This window comes from Martes martes (genome assembly GCF_963455335.1).
Source record: "Martes martes genome assembly, chromosome: 5".
Taxonomy (NCBI): domain Eukaryota; kingdom Metazoa; phylum Chordata; class Mammalia; order Carnivora; family Mustelidae; genus Martes; species Martes martes.
Genome location: NC_137892.1, coordinates 159786535 through 159808027, shown reverse-complemented (window position 1 = coordinate 159808027; position 21493 = coordinate 159786535). Strand labels below are relative to the sequence as shown.

Here is a 21493-nt window from a genome sequence, read left to right as displayed (position 1 = left end):
CCAGGTGCTGTAGTGTCCTGTGCTCAGAAAGGAAAACTAGGGTCGTCTCCGACCCCTCTTCTTCCCCTAAAGAAAGGAAATTGAGAACCAATGTGGACAGCCCTAAATGGTTTCTCTCCCTCATCATGGATGTTTTCATAAGAGGAGTTTTTACATTGGTAAAACATTACTTACTGAGACACCTTAAATGAGAAAGGTTTTAACTAACATTGTAAAAAATACTGAAATGATTTAAAGCAAAGCACTGGATAACTGAAATTTTTTTCTTTAAAGTAACTCTTTGGGCGCCTGGCTAGCATGTGACTCTTGATCTTGGGGTTATGAGTTTGAGGCCCATACTGTGTGTAGAAATTACTTAAAATTTAAAAAAATAATAATTTGTGATGAAAGTAGATTTGGGAGCACCTGGGTGGCTCAGTTGTTAGGCGTCTGCCTTCAGTTTGGGTCACGACCCCAGAGTCCTGGGATCGAGCCCCACATCGGGCTCCCTGTTTGGTGGGAAGCCTGCTTCTCCTTCTCCCACTCCCCCTGCTTGTGTTCCCTCTCTCACTGTGTCGCTGTCCAGTAAATAAAATCTTAAAAAAAAAATAGATTTGCTCAGTTGGGCTTGTTTTTTGCAGTTAGAATCATTTTGTTTCTAATTCATATTTTTAAAGGATCATACAATAAAAGATATGCTTTTGTTACCCCACAACTAAAACTCTTTAACTCTTGGACTTTTTTTTTTCCTCTTTCATGTTGGTTGTTTTCTAGAAAACAGATTTTTCCTATCAGCCTGGAGATGCCTTCAATGTGATCTGTCCCAACAGTGATTCTGAGGTACAAAACCTTCTCCAAAGACTGCAGCTCATGGACAGAAGAGAACACTGTGTCCACTTGAAAATTAAAGAAGACACAAAAAAGAAAGGTACACCCCTGATCTCTTCTTAGAATGTCACTGGGCTAATGGTGACAAGTCTAAGGACCCCTTTCCCAGCCCTTTTGTGATGGCTGCACAGGTGGTCCGAGGTTGGCCACGGGTTGGTGGGCAGAATCCCAGTACTCTCTCCGGTTTTTGGGTTTCTTAACTTTCACATCAGGTACACTGAATGAGAGGATGGTGGATTTTATGCTTATTTGGACACTATTGGACAGTAAAAATGTCCAGTAAGAATGCTGGACACTCTGCATCCAGAATGTAGCTGTAGTCTTGGAGAAGCCGGTGGCTTAGTTGGGCTCATTTGTTAGTTTGCTTTTTGAGTTAGCATTATTTTGTTTCTGAGTTAAACAAGAGTACTCCTAAAATAAACATTTATTATATAAACCTTTTTAAAGTTTTTTTAATCATGTGTATTTCTCATAGTATATTTATTGCTGATTTAATATGTAAAACATTTTTTCATGATTAAAGGAAGATTTTGTGTGGGGTTTTTTTTTTTTTTTTTTTTTTTTTTTTTTTTTTTTTTTTTAGTTATTTGCTTAGAATCTTGAACTGGAGTTCCATCAGTTTGAAATCCTTTTTGAGAATAATACACAGTGTTAATGGACAAATGCCATCTTTTGGCTTTTTGTTCCTTGGCTTTGGATAACTACCCTCTTATTTGGTATACTTTGATTTGGTATCTTTATGAAACACACCAAATATTTATCTCTGGTAGATTTAGGATGTGGCTAATAATGCTATTGAATTTATGATTCCTTTATTATTTTTTTTTTGTAAGGTGTTTCTCCCCGCCTGCATTCATTTTGAAAATTTTTTTGACTCCGCAAATGGCCGCAAATCATGTTTACCTTGCTAGCACTGTAATGTATACAGTTAACTGTTTTTTTAAGAAAGCAGAGATGTTTTGTTCTTTACTTTCTGTGTCACGGACTCTCTTCCTGTCTATCTGAAAAGGAGCAGCCTTACCCCCGCATGTACCTGACGGACGTTCTCTCCAGTTCATTCTGACTTGGTGCCTTGAAATACGAGCAATTCCTAAAAAGGTACTTTTCTTTGGGTAACTATTTAAAAGTGTACTAGCGCTGTGTAGGGTTTATTAAATCTGATATTTGCCCTTAGAAGGCTTCAAAAATAAGGCTTTGGCACCGTGTTTTCAAAAATGGATCCTAAAGGTACATTGTATTTTTGCAGTTGTCATAGATATTTTTGTCTTGCGTTTGTATTGAAATTTTGTTTTCTGTTGAAATAAGGTTTTTAAAGTAGCGCTTTTTCTTATTTTTACTGGATAGCCACTTGATATGCTGCATTAATCAGTGATTCAGGTGACCCCACATGACCTTGTGTCACCCAGCTGCCCTTCACCCTGACCCTTTCTGTGACTGATGACAGGAAGCTTAGGAGAGTTCAGGCTTTCCCCAACTTGTCACCCATTTAATGTTGAGATCTCTTTTGTGCGAAAGTACGTAATTCTTTACTGTTAAGTCAGAATTCATCAGGAAACGTGAAAGGTTCTGGGAGATTCGATTGATGTTTGGATGAACGTGGAGAGAATGAGGCACTAGGTGTCAGTAGGGTTCCGGGAGCTGTCTTTTAAAATGTGCTCCTATCTGAGCCTGTCCCTCACATGGGTATAAATGGGGAGACCTCCCAGCTGTGCTTTGCCAAATTCGTATTGCCAGTGCCCATAAATAGTGCTGTTATCAGGCTGCCCTCCACAAGGCCTTTTTTTTGCTCTATCTTATTAATGTGCTTCGTGCATGCAGTCTTTGGGAAGCAAACTCCTTTAGAGAGAGGCTCAGACCTAGATATGATTTGAATAAATGTGGTAGTCACTGTGATGAGAACTTCTTGATTAAATACAGTCAGTTTCGCAATTTTAGTTCAGCTCTACGTGTCATAAAGCATGTGTGGGTAAGCATGTTTTCCCTTACTATAAAAGTCATGCACTCATAAAAATTCTGGACACAAAATTAAGTAACTTGGGAAACAGAAGTCCTTTATAATGAAATCCTCAGGCTTAATGCTTGAATTTTGTTTTGCTAAGAAAAAAACGAGATCTTCTAGTATGTATGCTGTTCTGTCACGTCTTCTTTACCCAAATAGAACTCGGGAGTTCGTATACCCCAGCACGGAGAAGGTCTCTTACCAGAGGTCCGCGCAGAGACACGGGTGCACATTCATCCCACGTGGTTTCCCAAGGTGGTTCCGTGTTTGGCTCTGAGCCCGGCATTTTGAAGAAGGCATGCGATGTGCTGGTCTCAGGGTAGTTTCAGCAGGGCTTCTGAGTGGGGCCATGGGGACCTGTGCCCTGACAAGGAGTGATCCCCGGTGAGGGGGTCCAGGACACAAAGGTGCTTGAGCCATGGAATAAAAAGTCCCTGTTAGCATTTCACTTAGCATCTGATGTAGATTGTGTGCTTAATTGCTTTGTTCTTAACCCTTGAGTGGTCAGAGCTATATGTGTCGTATTTGGAATATGTTGAAACCAAAAGTTGTTATTAGCAAGTTTGGTCTTTTGTCCAAGAGTTTGGACTTGGCTCTGTCTTTGGGGCTTGGGATTCCGGATGTTATTGCTTTGCCTTCTTCGTTTATATTCTCCTCCTCTTTCTCCAGTGAGTCTCAGGTGACTAAGAGTCCATGTACAGGAGGCTTCTAGAGGTTCTGCCCCTGCTGGTCTTTTCAGCCTTTGTCCCATGTCCGCATTGCTTGGGGCCCACATGGAACTGCGTGTGGCCCCGGGAGCGAGCCTTTGCCTGCCTCCTGCGCGTTCCTGCAGCGGGGCCATCGGCTTAGTTCTTCTTCACGCTTTCTTCCTGTGGGCGGCCCTCAGCCCGCGCTTGCATTCTGGCTAACTTCGGCTTCAGAAGCCCCTGACCTCCTGGGTGTGCCCCTGTTGGGGTAGTTAGCCTCTTGCACGCTGTCCCTGGCCGGTGAGCCCTTGTCAGCAAAGGAGCTGTCATGCCCACGGCCTGTTGTATAAAGAGCACTTAGCAGTTGTCAGATGAACGCAGAAGTCTAGCTTGTGATCATCCGCTGGGAGAAGAACAAGTATTTTGTCTTGAGTTAAAGCGACGAGTTACGAGATTGCTGATCATTGTTACTCGGATATATTGGACACACAATTTGAGATCATACTTGGGACTGATGAGGTTGGTTTAGGAAACAGGAAAGGTGGCTAAAAGGAGAACATGGAAGGTGATTTTCCTTAACAGGCTGACTAAAGCAAATAAGTTAAATTCTCTTTTCTTGATCGAACTCTGAAGGGCACTGTCACTTTTTCTTGGGTCACTGCGCATCCCCAGCTCGATCCTAACCAGATTCTAGCAGCCTGACCGCGCGACGTACTTTCAGTCTTCTCCCTTTGCCTTGGCCGCAGGCGTTGCTGCGAGCCCTCGTGGACCACACCAGCGACGGGCGGGAGAAACGAAGGCTGCAGGAGCTGTGCAGCCGGGAGGGCGCGGCCGATTACAACCGTTTCGTGCGGGACGAGCGCGCCAGCCTGCTAGACCTCCTCCTCGCTTTCCCCTCCTGCCGGCCGCCGCTCCGTCTCCTGCTCGGTGAGTGCCACTCTGCGGGCCCCCGTGCCAGCGGGCCTTCTGGGGCACAGCCCTCTGCTCGTGGGCCACCCTCCAGAGGCTGTCTGGCGCCTGGGGACGCGTCTCATTGAGGAAACATCAGGGTGTGTTCAGGGCCTCCTGCGAGCGGGGAGGAATCCCTCTGCCGAGAGGGCCTGGCTCCTGTTTCTTCCTTCCACGATCGTCACCAGCCCTTGCTCTCCCTACAGCCGGCCTTAATTCTCTTTCCTGGGGTCAGCGTGCAACATCCTGTCTACTCAGTTAGCTGGTTTTCAGAAAGATTTTTTTTTTTTTTTTTAGCCCAGTGTTACCTAAAAATGAGTTTCCCAAGGAAAAAAAGACTTTTTTTTTCTTTTTTTCAAAGCTGACGAACATTAGATGTAATTGACAGAGGTTAGTGCAGTGTGCCATCTGTGTGGAAGACAGAAATGCTGCCATCTGGCCAAGTCCAGCTGCGGGTTCGGTGAGGGCAGCAGGGACACCCCCCCCCCCCCCCCCGCCAGGGCAAGTGGCCTTGTTCAGAGTGCTCCACGCTTGAAGCCGGGGCAAGACCTGTCACCAAATAGTCCAATGTAAGGTGATCCTGGCTTTTGTCCTCATTGGCTCCTGGGGTCTTCATGCCCACAGAAGAGAGAAGATCCTGCCTGAGGCACTGGGGTCAGCAGAGGGGGTTTGGGTGGTGGCCTCGCTAGGGATCCGAGACATTTACGAGGGGCAGCGACTGTGAGAACTGGACCAGATTCTTAAACCTTGAGTACTTCCTGCGCTGGTCATTTTCTCCTCTCCTCTCTCTTTTCCTGTAGGGATAAGTAGTAAAGTCTCCAAAATTTGCATTTATCTTCGGTGATAGGAAAATGTGTATTGTGCTTTTCACTTTTAGGCTCCAGGATCCCCCGACGTCCAGTACAGTTCGGGATGCTGTCCTTTATAGAGTCAGATCCTGCTTCCTCTCCCTTTTATTATTCCTTTTCCTCCTCAAAATGGTGACGTTACTAAATGATGTGGCTCTTCCCACTTGACTGTATTCAAACACACACTGCTCCCCTTCTCCGTTTGGAATGAATGCAGGGGTCGGGAGAATAATCAGAACAGATGTGGCGAAGTTGTTAGAACTCTCGTAAAGCTATCCCGCACATGACAGTGTTTCAGTTCTTTGTGTGGATTTGCTGTTTTTTTTTTTAAGCTTGTATATAGCATTTATTATGTAGTTCTATTAAAAACTGATAAAAGCATTGAGACTTAAAAAAATTTATTTTCCACTTCTCTAAGTAAACATATCTAGAGCTTAGTATTATGTTGAGCTTTCTATTAAGCTTATTCTTTTATTTATTAAATTTTAGAAAGGTCTTTCTGACTCTTTGCCAGGTAACTATTGAAAATACAACCTTGAACAGAAAAAAATTTCAGAGTTTGTCTGTGGGCAGTTAAGTATTCAAAGATTGATTCTTTGACCTGCTTTTATTTATTTATTTCTTTATTAAAAGATTTTATTTCTTTATTTGACAGAGAGACAGTGAGAGAGGGAGCACAAGTAGGGGAAGCGGGAGAGGGCGAAGCAGGCTTCCCGCTGAGCAGGGAGACCGATGATGTGGGGCTCGATCCCAGGACCGTGGGTTCATGACCCGAGCCGAAGGCAGGTGCTTAACCAACTGAGCCACCCAGGCGCCCCTTTGTCCTGCTTTTAAAAGAGCTCCAATGTATCAGAAAGCACTGGGGCCTGGGTACCTTAAAGGTTTTATCACTACACTCTCATTTTGTTGTTATAGAAATATAAGAAGGAAAAATATTTCCTTTTTTTATTAAGAAGTTTGAAAGATATTTTAAGCTTAGGTATTTCCCATTTCCCATAATCCTTAAAATAGTGATCTTTAACCTTTTGGGGGATCATGATCTTATTTCAAATATGAAAAGGCTGGACACTTCTGCAGAAAACTATGTACACACAGAAAATTTAATGGGTTTCTTGATTCTGAAACCCATTCGTGGATGTTTTTATTATCCTTCAGTTTAAGAAACCAGTCTTTAGAATGACACTGATTTCAGGTGAAGAAATGCAATATGTCTGGTTTTTAATGTGAGGAATTGGAAAAAAATAAACAGTAGAGGCTTACTTAGGCACAGTGAATTTACACTTGCTCTAAAATATGATTTAAATTAAAATGTTATTTTGGGTGTTCTAAATAAGAAAAATCCAACTCAGGCTTAAATTTTTACAAACCCTTTCATATAATTCTCAGTAGCAGTGAATTAATTGCTTATGGTTTTTGTTTTTTTTTTTCCCTAGAACATCTTCCTAAGCTGCAGCCCAGACCATATTCATGTGCAAGGTACTGATGTTTATTAACATACAACATCTTAAAAAAAACAAAAACAAAAACATAGAGCATCTTTCTCCCAAAATGTTGTGAATCTCTGGCTTCCAAATCCTTATTACCCAGGGAAAAGGTACCTGATTTGTGGACAACAGCAGGCATGGTAAGGAATGGAGGAGGTGGGTGTTGGGACTCCCATCCTGTGGGCGTGCAGAGAATGTAGAGTCTCCAGCAGCACAACCACATTGTGGTCCACAGCCACGTTTCCCCAGGTCGGGCTGCGAGTGCCCCGCTCCTCTACCTGCTGCCTTTACGGCCACGCCAGACCATCTCCGCTGCCTTTACGGCCACGCCAGACCATCTCCCCTGGGCAGCAGAGGCGGGCAGCAGGAAGATGAAAAGTTGTATCAGTCTTACAGAGTCTTAAAGCAAACAGGTCGTTGGAAACTTTTCTGAATATCACAAAACGGGGGGCAGGAGAGGAGGAGCTTTTAAGTAGCAACAGAGCTCTTTCCCCTGAAAAGTAGATGGTAGAGGACAGCCCATAGGAAAAATCCTTCAGTTTAGTAAAAAAGGCTGCATCTGGCCTGTATGCATTAGTCCTGAGTTTAAAACAGAGGTTAAAACTGACCTGTGTGTCTCTGCAGCTCAAACCTGTCGCACCCAGGGAAGCTTCGTTTCATTTTCAACATTGTGGAGTTTCTGTCTAACACCACAAAGGAGGTTCTGCGGAAGGGCGTGTGCACAGGCTGGCTGGCCGCGGTGGTCGCATCAGTTCTTCGTCCAGACATGCGAGTGTCCTGTGCTGAAGGCGGGAAAGCCCCGGCTCCAGAGGTACTGGGAGTGCACAGTTTGGGTGTTACTAGAATTACGCTGTTCGCCTAGTTAGGAAGAACAATGTGGTCTCCCCTGTGTTGCCCGTTACCATCAAGTTTATTCAAAGGAAAGTGTTTGTCCTACTTGAATTTTAAAATCTCTGTTGGAAAGTCAGGAAAACATTACTTTTTTCATTTACTATTATTTTTTATTTTTTAAAGGTTTTATTTATTTATTTGACAGAGGGAGACAGAGATCACAAGCAGGCAGAGAGGCAGGCAGAGAGGGGGGAAGCAGTCTCCCCGCTGAGCAGAGAGCCCGATGTGGGGCTCGATCCCAGGACCCTGAGATCATGACCAGAGCCGAGGGCAGAGGCTTAACCCACTGAGCCTCCCAGGCGCCCCATTCATTTACTATTAAAATCCATGTTTCTCGAATATATAAAGTGTGAATTTTCCATAATACTCTTTTCTCCTTCCTCGTCATATTCATAGAAAAAACAGTCTTTTTGGCTAATACTCTTGGAAGACTGGGCACAGGAAAAGAGCCAAGTAAAGACTGAAGTAAAGACTGGACGGCGGTGTTGAGAGACAACCTCGTCTTCTGTGTAGACCATACCGTGTCCCACATGAATCCTTACTTGGCAGTCCGTTCACAACCAAAGAGTAACTTTGTCCTTCAGTTTGGGGTAGTAGGATTTTGCCCTGTTTCTTCCCTTTTTGTCTTAGTGTGGTGTAGAATCCAAATTAGCACTCTTCGTGTGAAGGCATAATGAGGGGGAAGCACTTCTGAAACACGTAGGAGAAGCATATTCCTTGATAATTATTGAGTGAGTGAGTGGACACGTTACATGCGGACTTAGTGCCATCCTTCAAGTTTTGATACAGCACTTGGCAAATCTCACTCAGGACCACAGCATAGGGAACAATTTAAAGTCCCTCCTTGCCCATAAGGATGGTTGAAATGAAACAGAACCTTTCAGGTTTTATCATGAAGTCGTCTTTTTCTGTGGTATTGAAAAAATGAACATGTCGTTTGTAGCATTATCTTAGGACTGGTTTGGTTGCTGCAAGTTATTGGAGTTGAAAAGTTCATGCCCTCAGGGGAAAGTAAGACTTCAGTATGTACTTGAGAGGGCTCGTGGGAAGCTGCTGCTCTAAATTGCCCTTTTCCGTGATATTTTCCCAGGCTGCTGCCTGGGATGGAGGCACCTGAGAGAGAGAGAGAGACCCCCTCCCTTCCTCCACCCCCCTCATACTCCTGGGTCACAGTGCATCAACAAAATATTAAGAACTTGAGACACTGTTCCTTTTTTGAAAAGAAATATTATGGTATGGACATAAAAGTATTATGTCCTATTATATGATCCTGTAAAAATGGATGCTCTCCAGAAAGTTCAAGAAATAGGTATATCCATAAGCTATCCCAAACACCCAGCATGGGTGCCGCTCACGCATTCATTCTTTCCTTCCTTCTGCCTTTTTCTCTTTTCTCCATGTTAACACATCTTCATTATAGACTCCTACTATTCAGGCATTGGAGGTGTGGGAATAAGGATACAATTTAAGTTGTATGGTGCTTACTGCCGTGCATAGTTTACAGGAAGTGTGGAGAATGTTCACGTTCACATGACCCGCCCACACTTTCCTCCAGCTGGTAGATGTTGACAGATACCCTGTCCTTGGGAGGCATAGGGTGCCCCGCCCATGATGTGCCCTCGGGCTGCGTCCCCTCTGAGCGGGAGCGCTGCACCCCCTGCTGGTGGGGCCTGCTTCTCTCTCCTCTTTGACAGAAGGATGGGAGGATGCAGGTCAGGGATGCCCCTGGGGCTTGGCTGCAAGTGGGGGTACCCGGACTGCAGAGCTGTAGTCCACCTGTCGCCTGTAAGGAGAGCCAGGCAGAAGTGTTCGCTGTTGTCAGCCATTTGAGGGGACTGCAGTGAGAGAGGGCCAATCCTGGTCTCCTTACAGTCCCTAGAACGCAGGCCGTGTGCTCTCACTGCACGGTCCGGTCCGACCCAGGGTCTCCTGCTCTGGTTTGCTTCATGGATCTTACTACCAGTCATTTTACAGATAAATGTTCGATAATTGTCTTTTCCTCCCAGTAGAATGTAAGTCCACGAGGATAGGATTCTGTTCTTTCTCTGTCTGTAGTGCGTGTCATACTGAGTACCATCCGTGAGACTGGTAAGTGGGTGGGGCAAGTGAGACTCGTGTGAGACGAATTACAGTCTCACTGCAGAATGCCAACACTCATCTCCCATCGCTCTGCCCGTTCTTTCCTGTCCGTCCTGTCAAAATTCAAAAGGTTTTCTTTACATTAAAGGTTAAAATGTGCGCCATTACACCCAGAACAGATTCCTGTCACTTGGTGTAACTCACTCATATGGCGAAGTGACACGGGAACTGAAATATATTTGGATGGATTCCTCATACGTATCCCTAGCACGTGGTTTAAGAGAAAAATGTTTTGAAATTTTAGCAAAAAGATTGTTTTTATCTGTACGTGCTGCTTATTCTGCTTTTGCACGAACACATAACATTGAACTTAGATTAACAAACATAACAGTTCTTCAGTGTCTTTGGAGCGACCCCCTCAGTTTTCCTTCAGGTGCCAGTTTGCCCTTGAAGCGCTCACTCCATCTGGATGCTGGTCTTCGTTGCCCCTTTGTGTGCAAACACAGAGAATCCTAACCGCGGTTTGTCACGCACTTCTCCATAGTACAGACGGTGGGTTGCCTACTAGGAGGTGTGTGTTTCTCATGGGCCTAGGAAAAGGATTTGTATCAGTGTTCTCCCTTAGAAATATGCTTGTGATTTTTAAAGCACCTTTGATTTTGATGGAAAAGAAAAATTTGCAAGACATTGTTTTTTTCTGTAATGACAAATGTATTCATGGTTTCAGTAAGATTTAATGCTGCTGTTTTCTTTAGCAAAGATCATCTTGGTTATGTGCTTTTGTCTAGGTTTTCTTTCAGACTTACGACCATTGGTTTAACATTCCAGATATCCATCTCTCCTCGAACAACCAATTTTTTCCACTTACCGAATGACCCCTCTGCCCCCATCATAATGGTGGGTCCGGGAACTGGCATAGCGCCCTTCATTGGTTTCCTGCAACACAGGTGTGTGCTTTCTTTGACTGCTGAGAAAATGTATCCCTTGTGATCCTCAGTGGAAATATGGTAGCCTTTCTGTCTCTTTAGTGATTTTCTTTTAGATATCAGACTTCAGTTGTGAAGTTTTTATTTTAAAAAATTACTCTCGAATGTGTGATAGCGCAGCATAATTTGTCACCGTGGGAAAAGTGAGCGTGATGTCTTCCAGAGGTTTGGTTTTGTATTAGAACTTCCCTTTTTTTCCCCCAGCTGCACTATAGTTTATAACGTATGTAGTTGGGGACAAATTTCAGGCACACCTTTATGCTGTGATGATGTACGGGCTGTTCCTTAACTAGATAAATTTGCTACTAACAGAGATACAATTACACCAGAAGTTTTCACGTTAAACCCAAACATCAGGAATTTTCGGCTGATTGCTATTATAGAACTATATGACATAAAAGAAACTGTGCTTCTCTCCCTGTTTGTGAGATAATGAACAATTCTGCGTGTGCCGGTCCACAGATAGTGGTGTAATATCCTTTGGACAAGGTCTTTTTGTTGTTTTTATCCTTAGATTTTTCCCTTAAGGAAGCAGAGAATAATGGCAGACATACTCAGCAAGTCTCCTTGCTGTGTCATTCCTGAAACCGTTCACGGCAGATCATTCTACCTTTTAAAACCCTGGGCCACTTTCTCTTATGTTGATTGAGAGTTAATTTTATTCACAAAGTTTCTATTAATTTTTAATGTAGAAATTAGTGTAGGTTTCACACTGAGATATTTTGAATTATCCTCACAGATGTCGTACAGAGCTTGTAGGTGTCTGTAACCCACAGATGCGCGTGCTTGTCGGGGTGTCTGCTGGGGCGCTTGGGAGCCCTGTGGGCAGGACGACGTTACCTCAGTGGCTAAACTCGCAGTGACGGTGAATCCTGTCTGGATTGGTTGGTGACGTTTCTGACCAAATAGATGGGTTTCACATATTCTTTATATCCAGTCTCTCTGCTTTCTTTTCCACATAGAGAGAAACTCCAAGAACAACATCCAGATGGACACTTCGGAGCAATGTGGTTGTTTTTTGGCTGCCGACACAAAGATAGGGATTATTTATTCAGGTACTGTGTGATTCTGCTGCTGGAGGACTCAGCAGCGGGCCTACAGTTCTCATTTCAGGTTTGTCAGTGACAGACCTTTCAGTATCCCGTTACATGCTGTGTTTCAGAGAAGAGCTCAGGCGTTTCCACCAGCGTGGAGTCCTAACTCACTTGAAGGTCTCCTTCTCAAGAGATGCTCCTGTTGGGGAGGAGGACGCCCCAGTGAAGTACGTGCAGGACAACATCCGGCTTCACAGCGAGCAGGTGGCGAGGCTCCTTCTTCATGAGCGCGGCTGCATTTACGTGTGTGGGTACGTGGCCATCACTTAGATGCCGGGCAGATGAGAGCAGCTGATGGTATTTACTGAATGAACCGGGGACCATTAATAATCTAGATGGTAGGGATGAGAGGTTTGATTCTTAAGTACTGGAATAGAAATACAAGTTCTGAAATGACTTTAATTTACATTTCGTAGCCGAGATGTTATCGTTATCAGGGAAATAGAAGTGAAATCAGCTCTTGCATTTCAGAGTAGATGGTGCCGTATGGATGCATGTTTTAGCCTCTGGAAGTTCTGTTTGGTGTGAAGATGCTAATCATTGAAGTCTCGGGATTGATTTGTTGTATCCGAGAATACGTGATTTGTGCATTTGACCTGGCTAAGGAAAACCGTGGCTTTGACTCTGAGAATGTAGATCTAAAGATTTTTTTTAAGGCATAATTTGTAATGTCAAAATTGGCAGTAAGCCAGGAATCATTTTTATGTTAAGTTTTATATACCTTCTGAGGCAAGGTCTGTTACAGAAGCTCAAAATTGCCATAAAAAGTAAAAGTTTTAGAAACTTACCAACTTGTTTTAATGAAATTTAAAAAATACTGTGTTAATTAAAAAGGTCTTTTGAGTAAGAAATAGCTCTTTTTAATTCTGACACATCCCAGGCATTTAAAAACTTAGAGACATCACCAAGTTAGGTGTGGGGTTTTTTTTCCTTTCTTTTATTTTTTCAAGATTTTATTTATGTGACAGAGAGAGAGATCACAAGTAGGCAGAGCAGCAGGCAGAGAGAGAGGGGGAAGCAGGCTCCTTGCTGAGCAGAGAGTCCAGTGTGGAGCTCGGTCCCAGGACCCTGAGGTCATGACCTGAGCTGAAGGCAGAGGCTTAACCCACTGAGCCACCGAGGTGCCCCTTGTTTTGTTTTTAACTGTGATACCAAAGAAGAAATACTGGTACATGACCTAGAATAGATACAAATATAATAGAAACAGGTTTTATAAAACAGAACTTTTTCTGTTTACTTCTCATGACATAGTGTGATAATTTCTGTTTCATTGTTTTTTAAAAACTGATTTTGCCTCCCAAGTTGACTTTATGACCTGTTCATGGATTTTTGACTCTCGGTTGAGAAACCCTACTTTAGGTTGATAAAGGGCATAGATTCTGGACATTGTGCTGGTTTACATTTTCACTGAGCTTTTAAAGAAGTGTCTGACCTTCACTTTGTAGAGCATAGAGCTGCTCATCAGTGTTGAAGAACAGGCTGGAGTTTTAAAGATTTATTTATTTATTTGAGAGAGAGAGCATGAGCACAAGCGGGGGGAGGGGCAGAGGCAGAGGGAGAAGCAGACCCCCATCTGAGCAGGGAGCCTGATGCAGGAATCGATACCAGGACTCTGGGATCATGACCTGAGCCGAAGGCAGACGTATAACCGACTGAGCCCCCCAGGCGCCCCCAGGCTGGCGTTTTAGATGTGCTTCTAACTAATAGAGGCACAGTCAGTTGTACAAATACATGAATAACGGGTAAATGACAGCTTGGGAATATGTCAAACGTCCCAACACGTTAGCCCAGAAATCGCTCTTTGCGATCCCTGGTGCTTCCCTTCTTCGTCTGCGCAGCGGAGTTGAAAGTGTTCATGACAGTGGTCGGGGGTGCGGGCTCGGAGTGAGACCCCATGACACCCTAACGCGGACCAGCCCCTTGGAAGGAGTGAACTTGTCCCTAAGTCCAGGGGACACTCCCAAGCAGGGGAGCCTTATGCTCTGATAGTCAAGTAGGAAGACAGGGGCCGGTAGGTTTGGCCGCTGGCGGCCGCTGGTGCCGGGGGAGCAGCCGTGGGGCTGGCCGCTCCGTCGTCGTGCTTGAGGGGAAGCGTGATGCAGGAAGTCGCCGTGGCCTCTGGAGACCCCTTTGTCAGGAAATGTCACCGTAAGGGACAGGACGAGTTCTCTTGCTGACATATTAGTGTCTTGTCCAGTTTTCCTCATTCAGCAGCATCCGGTGCCTTCTGAGCGCTCTGGCCCGGCTCGGGTGTGGCGAGATGCGAGGCGCAGCGAGGCCCGCCCCGCGCCGCGGCCGACCGCTCGCTCCCCGGCGGGAAAGCAGGCGCCATGGCGGGCCGCAGGGGGACACGGGGGCCCCTCCCCAGTCCCGTGAACGAATACGCCGAAACCTGTCAGCACTGAGAGCCGGGCCCGCAGCTGGGGTGTCAGTGATTGTGTCTGTTGGTAATTGCACGCACGTGTGTGCGCACACGTACGTACATGAAGGCTTGTAGGCGTAAAACCCTGGTGCCCTTGGGATGAGAGCGACGCGAGGAGCCAGGTCCGTGAGGTCCTTCGACACTAACTGAAGACTCGGCTGCTCCCGGAACAGGGACGCCTGTGAGGGGCTTTCAGCTGTGAATGATGGGGTCGGCTTTGCGAATTGGGTTGGTCACTGGGGAGAGGCCTGATGGATGACAGGCTGGGACACCTGTTGGGATGCTTCCCAGAGAAACGGAGGGCCGGGGTGGGTGGTGGTGGAGTCAGTGGGAGTTAGAATTATTGTGGGAGTGAATTACGGAGGCTTTGGTAAAAATTCTTGTTTTCTGAACACAGATGCTGTTCTTTTTTCTAGAGATGCTAAGAATATGGCCAAAGACGTCAATGACACCCTTGTGGAGATAATCAGCAAACAGGCTAGAGTTGAAAAGCTAGAAGCACTGAAGACATTGGCTACTTTGAAAGAAGAAAAACGGTATCTTCAGGACATTTGGTCATAAAAATCAGAAAATAAAGGAAGAACACGATGCTTTTTTTGGCTGAAAATAGTAAAAGACTGGCTGAAACAGACTTTCCATTTTTAAAATTAAAAAAGAAAATTTTTAGAGGAGGTAGAGTGGGAGCGGCCACCTTCCCGTGACAGCAGCCTCCCGATTGGGTTTTCCCACAGCTCTGGCTTCAGCCTAGAGGCCGCCTGAGCTGAGGGGCGGCCACTGTGTCCTGGAGAACGTCACAGGTGCCGCCTCCAGGTCACAGAGAAGGTGTCTGTCTGCGTGTGATGAGGCTTCCCGGCATGGACATGGGCACGCACGCCCACTGCATAGATGGTTACAGCCTGTGAACTTAGGTTGCCAGTTTTTAAAATAAGGAAAAAATAATTTATTTTTCTATGAACTCTCCCGTAAAGAGTGCTTATTAATGTATTAAAATTAACTCGGTATACCGTATCTGATTACTTGTTCATCTGGACAGTCCTGACGTGCGAGTGACAACGGTGTAAAGCCGTACGTGGTTGGCAGAGACAGCCCGAGTTCGAGTGTGCGTCTCTTCCCAGGCTGCTGGCGACTGATCACCTCTGCTCTCCTGACGCTGGGCAGTGGCCCTGGTCTCCAGGGCCGGCAGCCGTCGGCGCCCACACAACCGTTTTGTCACCTCCTGCGGCGTTCAGTCAGTAACATGAGATCCTCCCTGTTACGTGACTGTGGGCTCCCATAAGTGCTCTGAGCACGCGTGAGGAAGGATAGGCCCAGCTGTGATGTTCGGTGTCTTAAGTGCTTTTTGACCTAACGATATTTTCAACTTACCATGGATTTATTGGGATGTAACTTCACTATAAGTTAAGGAAGATCTGTATAACTTTATCAAATGGTTATTTATTACCAAAGCTCTATTTCTGATAAAATACTAAGGTAACGCTTAGAGATATTTTTAAAATGACTTTAGAAATGTGAAATATATTTTAAAATTCTTTTCTATGATTTATCACAGTTGATAATATCACAGTTCTAGAATTTAGGAAATTTGTATCCTGTGTATAGGTGCAAGCCAGTACACATTTTAGTAAAACTACAATCCCTCCTGCTCTTCCTCTGTGCTCTTTTTGGCATATTTTTTTTTCTATATTAACCCCATGATATCAAATTGTATCCTGGGCTTACAATGCCTGCTTAAATTACTATCTTTGTAATTTTTAAAGTTCCTACCATTCTGAATATTTACGTCCCTCCAAATTCCTACGTTCCAGTCCTAACCTCCATTATAATGACCTTAAGAGGTGGGGCCTCTGGGAGGCGCTTAGGTCATGAGGGGGTAGCCCTCCGGCCTGGGATCAGTGCCCTGATGGGAGGCCCCCCAGAGCTCGGGCTCCTTCTGCCCATCCCACCCGCACCCCACTCCTGGACTTCCAGCCTCCAGGACGGAGAGAAAGAAATCCTTTTTTATGAGCCGCCACTGTCTGGTGTTTTATTACAAGCCACCCAAATGGACTCTGACAATTCCTAGTGACAAATTCTCTTAAAATTTGTCAGAACAGAAGACAGTGTAAAAGGGTATGATTAATTTTTCTAGGCTCTGGTGTATATTGGTTTTTTATTCAAGAGATTGGCATTTCAAAAACATCTACCTGTCAAAGGTTTCTGGTCATTTTGAAAAATAACAATGTTAAGATTTGATAAAGCTTTATGGCTGTTTAATGTCTAGTCATATTTCTTACATCTTGTAATGGAAACAGATCTACAAAGTAGAACATGTCAAGCAAATCTGGTTACAGACCTAATTATATGCATATGCTGTGTACATCAGCCAAGGCAGACAAGATGAGAACATTCAAAAGGACAATGTTCTTTACTGATAAGTGTAACAAAGTGGAACAAGAACTTGTGTTCACCTGCCAGTGTTGTCTATGAACGTGGCCCCAAAGCTGACCTGGAAAGAGAAACTGACAAATATGCCTTCCCAGTGGGTGCTGGCATCTGCCCTTAGCCGTCTCGTCTCCCTCCAGCAACCCCCCCTTACTTCCTTAGGCAGCGGTAGACGCCCAGCGCTAGATGGGACTCCTGGGCCTGCTCACAGTCTCACCTGAGAATGATAGTGAAAGTAGCACGAGAAACCGCTCCTACAACCTGTTAGGTGTGCTTAGTGAAGTTAGGTCTTTAGATGGTCCACGGCCTCTTGAAGGAAAAGTTTCAAGGTGGTTTCCACTTGCCAGGGGCAGGATTTTGTCCCTCTTACCACGGTGGGCTGCCCGTCCAGCCCAGGGGCTGGACACAGTGCTGCTGTAGGACTAAGCCTCAGGCACTCCCCGGGGGCCTCACCAGGTAATCTGAGCTGTATGTAGGGGTGGGAAGTGCCCCCGACAACCCAAACTCCACCAGATCTTGAACACCACTGGTTTCACCAAGACATCCTTTCCAACCTCAGTCATTCTAACAAGCCGCCGTCGGACCCGTGGTTTTCAGTACCAGTGCGGATCGCCGAGGAGCTGGGCGGCCAGCTGTCTGCAATGTGGGTTTTTTCACTGGAGTGCTAACTACACCCAAGCGTTCTTTACTCTGCATAACACCCCTATGCATCTGGGCCGAAGTATCCTACACTGAGTCAGGTAAAACAGAATTCGAATTTGACGGTTAAAAAACTAGATGTATATGCCACATCCAGAAAAATTGTTCCCTCATTGCTTTCCAACATACTTGATTGGAAATTGATTATGAACTAGCCGTGGAGAAAACAGTTGTATAAAATAAGGCATGTTCTCTGACCCTAATGGAGTTAACATTAAGCTGTAGAAAGCAGTCCACAAAGCACATGATAAAAACACAGGCCAATGACCCATGGCGTAGGAGGAAATAAGAATGGATCACAGGATATTTGGGACTGATTTAGACTACTAAATGTGAGTGTGGGGTACAGCCAAAACAATACCCAAAGGGGGGTTTCCCGCATGCCACAGGTGGTCGAGAGTGCTTTGTCCACCACTCAGTACCGCGGGTACAGCCGTGAGCGAAACTAAGCCTCTGTTCTCGGGAAACTCACATTCGTAGGTGAAGAGACCTGTCGGTGAGTAAAGGATGGACTGGTTACATGCGTCTCAGGAGGTGGTACAGGCTGCGGTGGGAAGGAGGTCTGGTCCACAGTATTCCAGGGGCCAGGCAACCTTGGGGGAGTCAGGGACAGTCTAACTGGAAAAGGGAAAACTTGAACAGAACAAGAGAGCTGATGTGGGAAACAGGCAACAGAAAATGTTCTTACTACTTACAGCCCATGGACAGGTCCTTGAAACAGGCACAGCGATGTTCCTCTAGGGACTCAGCTCCTCGAGGTTAATACCTTGCTAAGGGCAAAAGGCAATCTTAGCCAGACCCTCCAGGATCCCATGAATCCACTTTAATATATAAAAATTCCTTTGGGAACTTCAATTATCTCTATCCCTCAAGATACATGTTGGCAGTCATCCCTGAAGTATATGACCCATTGATAGACATCTGAAGGGTCTCCGTGATCTGGGAAACAAAGGCAGAAGAAAAACTTAAATTTCCTTACAACCTATAGCTCATTGACAAGTCCATGAAGCAGGCAGAGTGACATTCCTCTAGGGACTCAACTTCCTCGATGTTGACCCTTTGTTAAGGACACAAGGCAATCTTAGCCTGACCCCTGACTCCCCAAGATACATGTTGCCGATCATCCTCCAACCATATGACCCACCGATACACATCTGAAGGGTCTCATGACTTGAGGTTTTATCAGGTGGTAATAAATGACCTTTTCCCAACAATATCTAGCCCCCTCTGGTCCTGGAAAACTTGCTTCCAAAATACCTTAGACTTAGGCTATCCCGAACCCCCTCCCAACTTGAAAGTGTAAAATCAGCCACTAATGACCCCAGTGCAGCTCTTTCTGCCAATCGGAGCTCTTCCTGTGCTTTAAAAACACCCACCAGGGACGCCTGGGTGGCTCAGTTGGTTAAGTGGCTGCCTTCGGCTCAGGTCATGATCCCAGGGTCTTGGGATCGAGTCCCACATCGGGCTCCTTGCTCAGCGGGGAGCCTGCTTCTCCCTCTGCCTCTCTGTCTGCCTGTGCTCACTCTCTCTGACAGATGAATAAATAGAAAATCTTTAAAAACACCCACCACCTTTTTGCACCAAATAAATAGTTCTTTTCTGGCCATTGGCTTCGAACCCTAACGTCTTTCCTACATTAGAGCCAGCCACTGTGGATTTCTTCAGGCTGAGGGGAAAGGACAAAGGCCCTGAGGGAGGACAGTGTCCGGTCATGGGAGGAACAGAGAAAGGGAGATCCGATGGTGCGCGCCTGGAGGTCCTTGCCGATTAAGGCGTCTACCCTGAGCGTCCAGGGAGCCACTTGATGGGAGGAGCAGTGGGATCTAGCTTCCACCCTGGACGGCTTCCTCTGGCTGTCCTGGGGAAGCCAAGGATCAGAGCAGCAAAACCTCTTGCGGAGCTGACGTGCTTCAAAGGTTCAGATCGACAAATCAGGCTCACAAGATCGATTGTACCTTTACTAACGTCAGGTGTGTGCAGGAAATTTCAGGACACAGGTGAAGGGTGGAGAAATCTAGAACCCCCTCCACTGCTCCCTTGTTCTTCCCTCTCGGGCCTTAGGTCTCGGCTGAGAGTTAGCATATCCATAAATCACAGAGGGGGCATCCCTTGTACAAAAGGAGCTATTGAGGTCATGGAATGTCTTCATTTTACATGAGAAGAATCACACAGTGAATGTAACACTTTCTGGAAAGCCAAGCCTCATAAATTTTCCATCCTAGGTTTACTTATAGTGTGCGTGCTGGACACCCTGAGTACACCCTGCCCAAAGTATTTAGTAATTGCATTAAGAGTATGAAACAATCCAAGGAAAAGAAAGAATGTTAAGCAAACCCACCCATATGCTGTTTAGAAGAGACAAGCCCCACTTTATGTTTAAAAGCTTGGAATGGGACATGCCATGCACACAAGAAAGCAGATGCACTTAATATAAACAGGAAACTTAAAGCAAGAAATGCTAGTAGAGATATTTTCATGGTGATTAGAGTTAATAAGGAAGACAGGAAAAATCCCAAGTATGCATTAATAACAAAACTCCAAAATACATACATTTGTCAGAAAAGCTAAAAGGAAGAAAATCCAAATCTAAAATCCCGATTGGGAAATGCAATCCACCGTTCTTAGTAGTGGAAAGAACAAGTAGACAAAACAGTAAACATTTAGAAGATTTTTTAACAACAGAACCAACGGGACTGGTAGACATAGCGTTCTGACACCGACCCCTTCCGAATCTCTGTTCTAGTTTACACTAAGTCTCTGCCAGAGTCGACCAACTTCCAGAAAGATGGAGACCATACAGTGGATTTTCTAAGAATCGAAAGTCAGTATCTAAATGGAACTAGAAAACCCCCGAACTGTTAAAAAATAAGTAACACAGAAAATAACTCCCAAGTCAAAGAAAAATCACAAAGGAAATTAGAAATTATTTTGAAGAAGAAAAAAGGACATACCAAAATTTGTAGTATGCGCTCGATCAGTGCTCTGGGTCTCCATGGGTGGGTCTAAATTCTTATTTAAAAAACCCTTAAAAGTCAATGATTTAAGCTCATAATTGGGAAGTTAGAACATGGTCAGGAAATGAAACACCAAGAATATAGAAGGATATATCGAAGGTCAGAGAAGAATGGAATAAAATTTAAAAAAGTGCACAATAAAAAAAAAATCAGAAAGCCAAAGTAAATTGTTCAGGATTTCCCTGGCTTTACTGAGGTATAATTAACAAATAAAACTGTATGTATTTAAGTGTACAGTGTGATGATTTGATATAGGAATACTTTGCGAAGTGATCACCACACTCAGAGGAAGACATTTATCTCCTCATATGCTTACTGCTTGTGTGTGAGTGAGATGAGAACACGTGATTCACTCTCTTAACAAATTTCAAGGGCACGCTGCCATATTACTGACAGTCACCACACAACACATGAGATTCCCCAGACTTTATTCGTCTTGTAACTGGAGACTTTTAACCTTTGACCAGTGTCTCCCCATTTCCTCACTCTCCAGCCTCTCCCTGACAACCACCATCTTACTCTCTATTTCTATGACTTTGACCTTCTGGGTTACTTTAGATTCCACATATGAGTGATATGTGTCTTTCCTTGTCAGGCTTATTTCACTTAGCCTCATGTTCTCCGTGTCCATTCATGTCGCAAAAGGCAGGATTTCCTTTTCTCGAGGCTGAAAAATATTCCCTTGTGCAGATTTGGTAAAGATAAACCTAGGCATAGTGAAAATTTTAAGATTCTGTTTGAACAAAAATCAGTTCAAATGGGACAGCAGCAAAACAGAAGTTGTTAGGAGCGCTCGCCAGGCTGGAGCCAGGAGAAAGGCTTTTCCAGAAAAGACAGGGAAGCAAAGCGAGGACATTATTGGGTTGGCTATGGCTTCAGGCGCTGCATTATTTGGTATAGCCTGGCTGCCTGTGATTGGCTGACCTTCGATTTTCATTTCTTAACCCTGAGGCATCACAGGCCATTTTCCCAAAGAGCCCTGATGCCTTTTATTAGAGAACCCTGACGACCACTGATCTCTTTTCAATACCTCCTCTTTTGCCTTTTTCCAGACT

The 21493-nt window shown here is 44.9% G+C and overlaps 1 protein-coding gene across 2 annotated transcripts in view; it reads left to right on the top strand.

Annotated features, from left to right (window-relative positions):
- Positions 1-16555, top strand: part of MTRR (5-methyltetrahydrofolate-homocysteine methyltransferase reductase) — a 31635-nt gene extending 15080 nt beyond the window's left edge. For both annotated transcript variants that reach the window (XM_080804384.1, XM_080804385.1), the window contains exons 7-15: positions 754-907; positions 1877-1965; positions 4299-4479; positions 6782-6824; positions 7457-7643; positions 10631-10749; positions 11751-11843; positions 11951-12133; positions 14721-16555. In XM_080804384.1, the coding sequence (XP_080660510.1) occupies positions 754-907; positions 1877-1965; positions 4299-4479; positions 6782-6824; positions 7457-7643; positions 10631-10749; positions 11751-11843; positions 11951-12133; positions 14721-14865 (1194 nt within the window). In that variant the 3' untranslated portion in view covers positions 14866-16555. The remainder of the gene's footprint in view (positions 1-753; positions 908-1876; positions 1966-4298; positions 4480-6781; positions 6825-7456; positions 7644-10630; positions 10750-11750; positions 11844-11950; positions 12134-14720) is intronic.
- The last annotated feature ends 4938 nt before the right edge of the window (positions 16556-21493 follow it).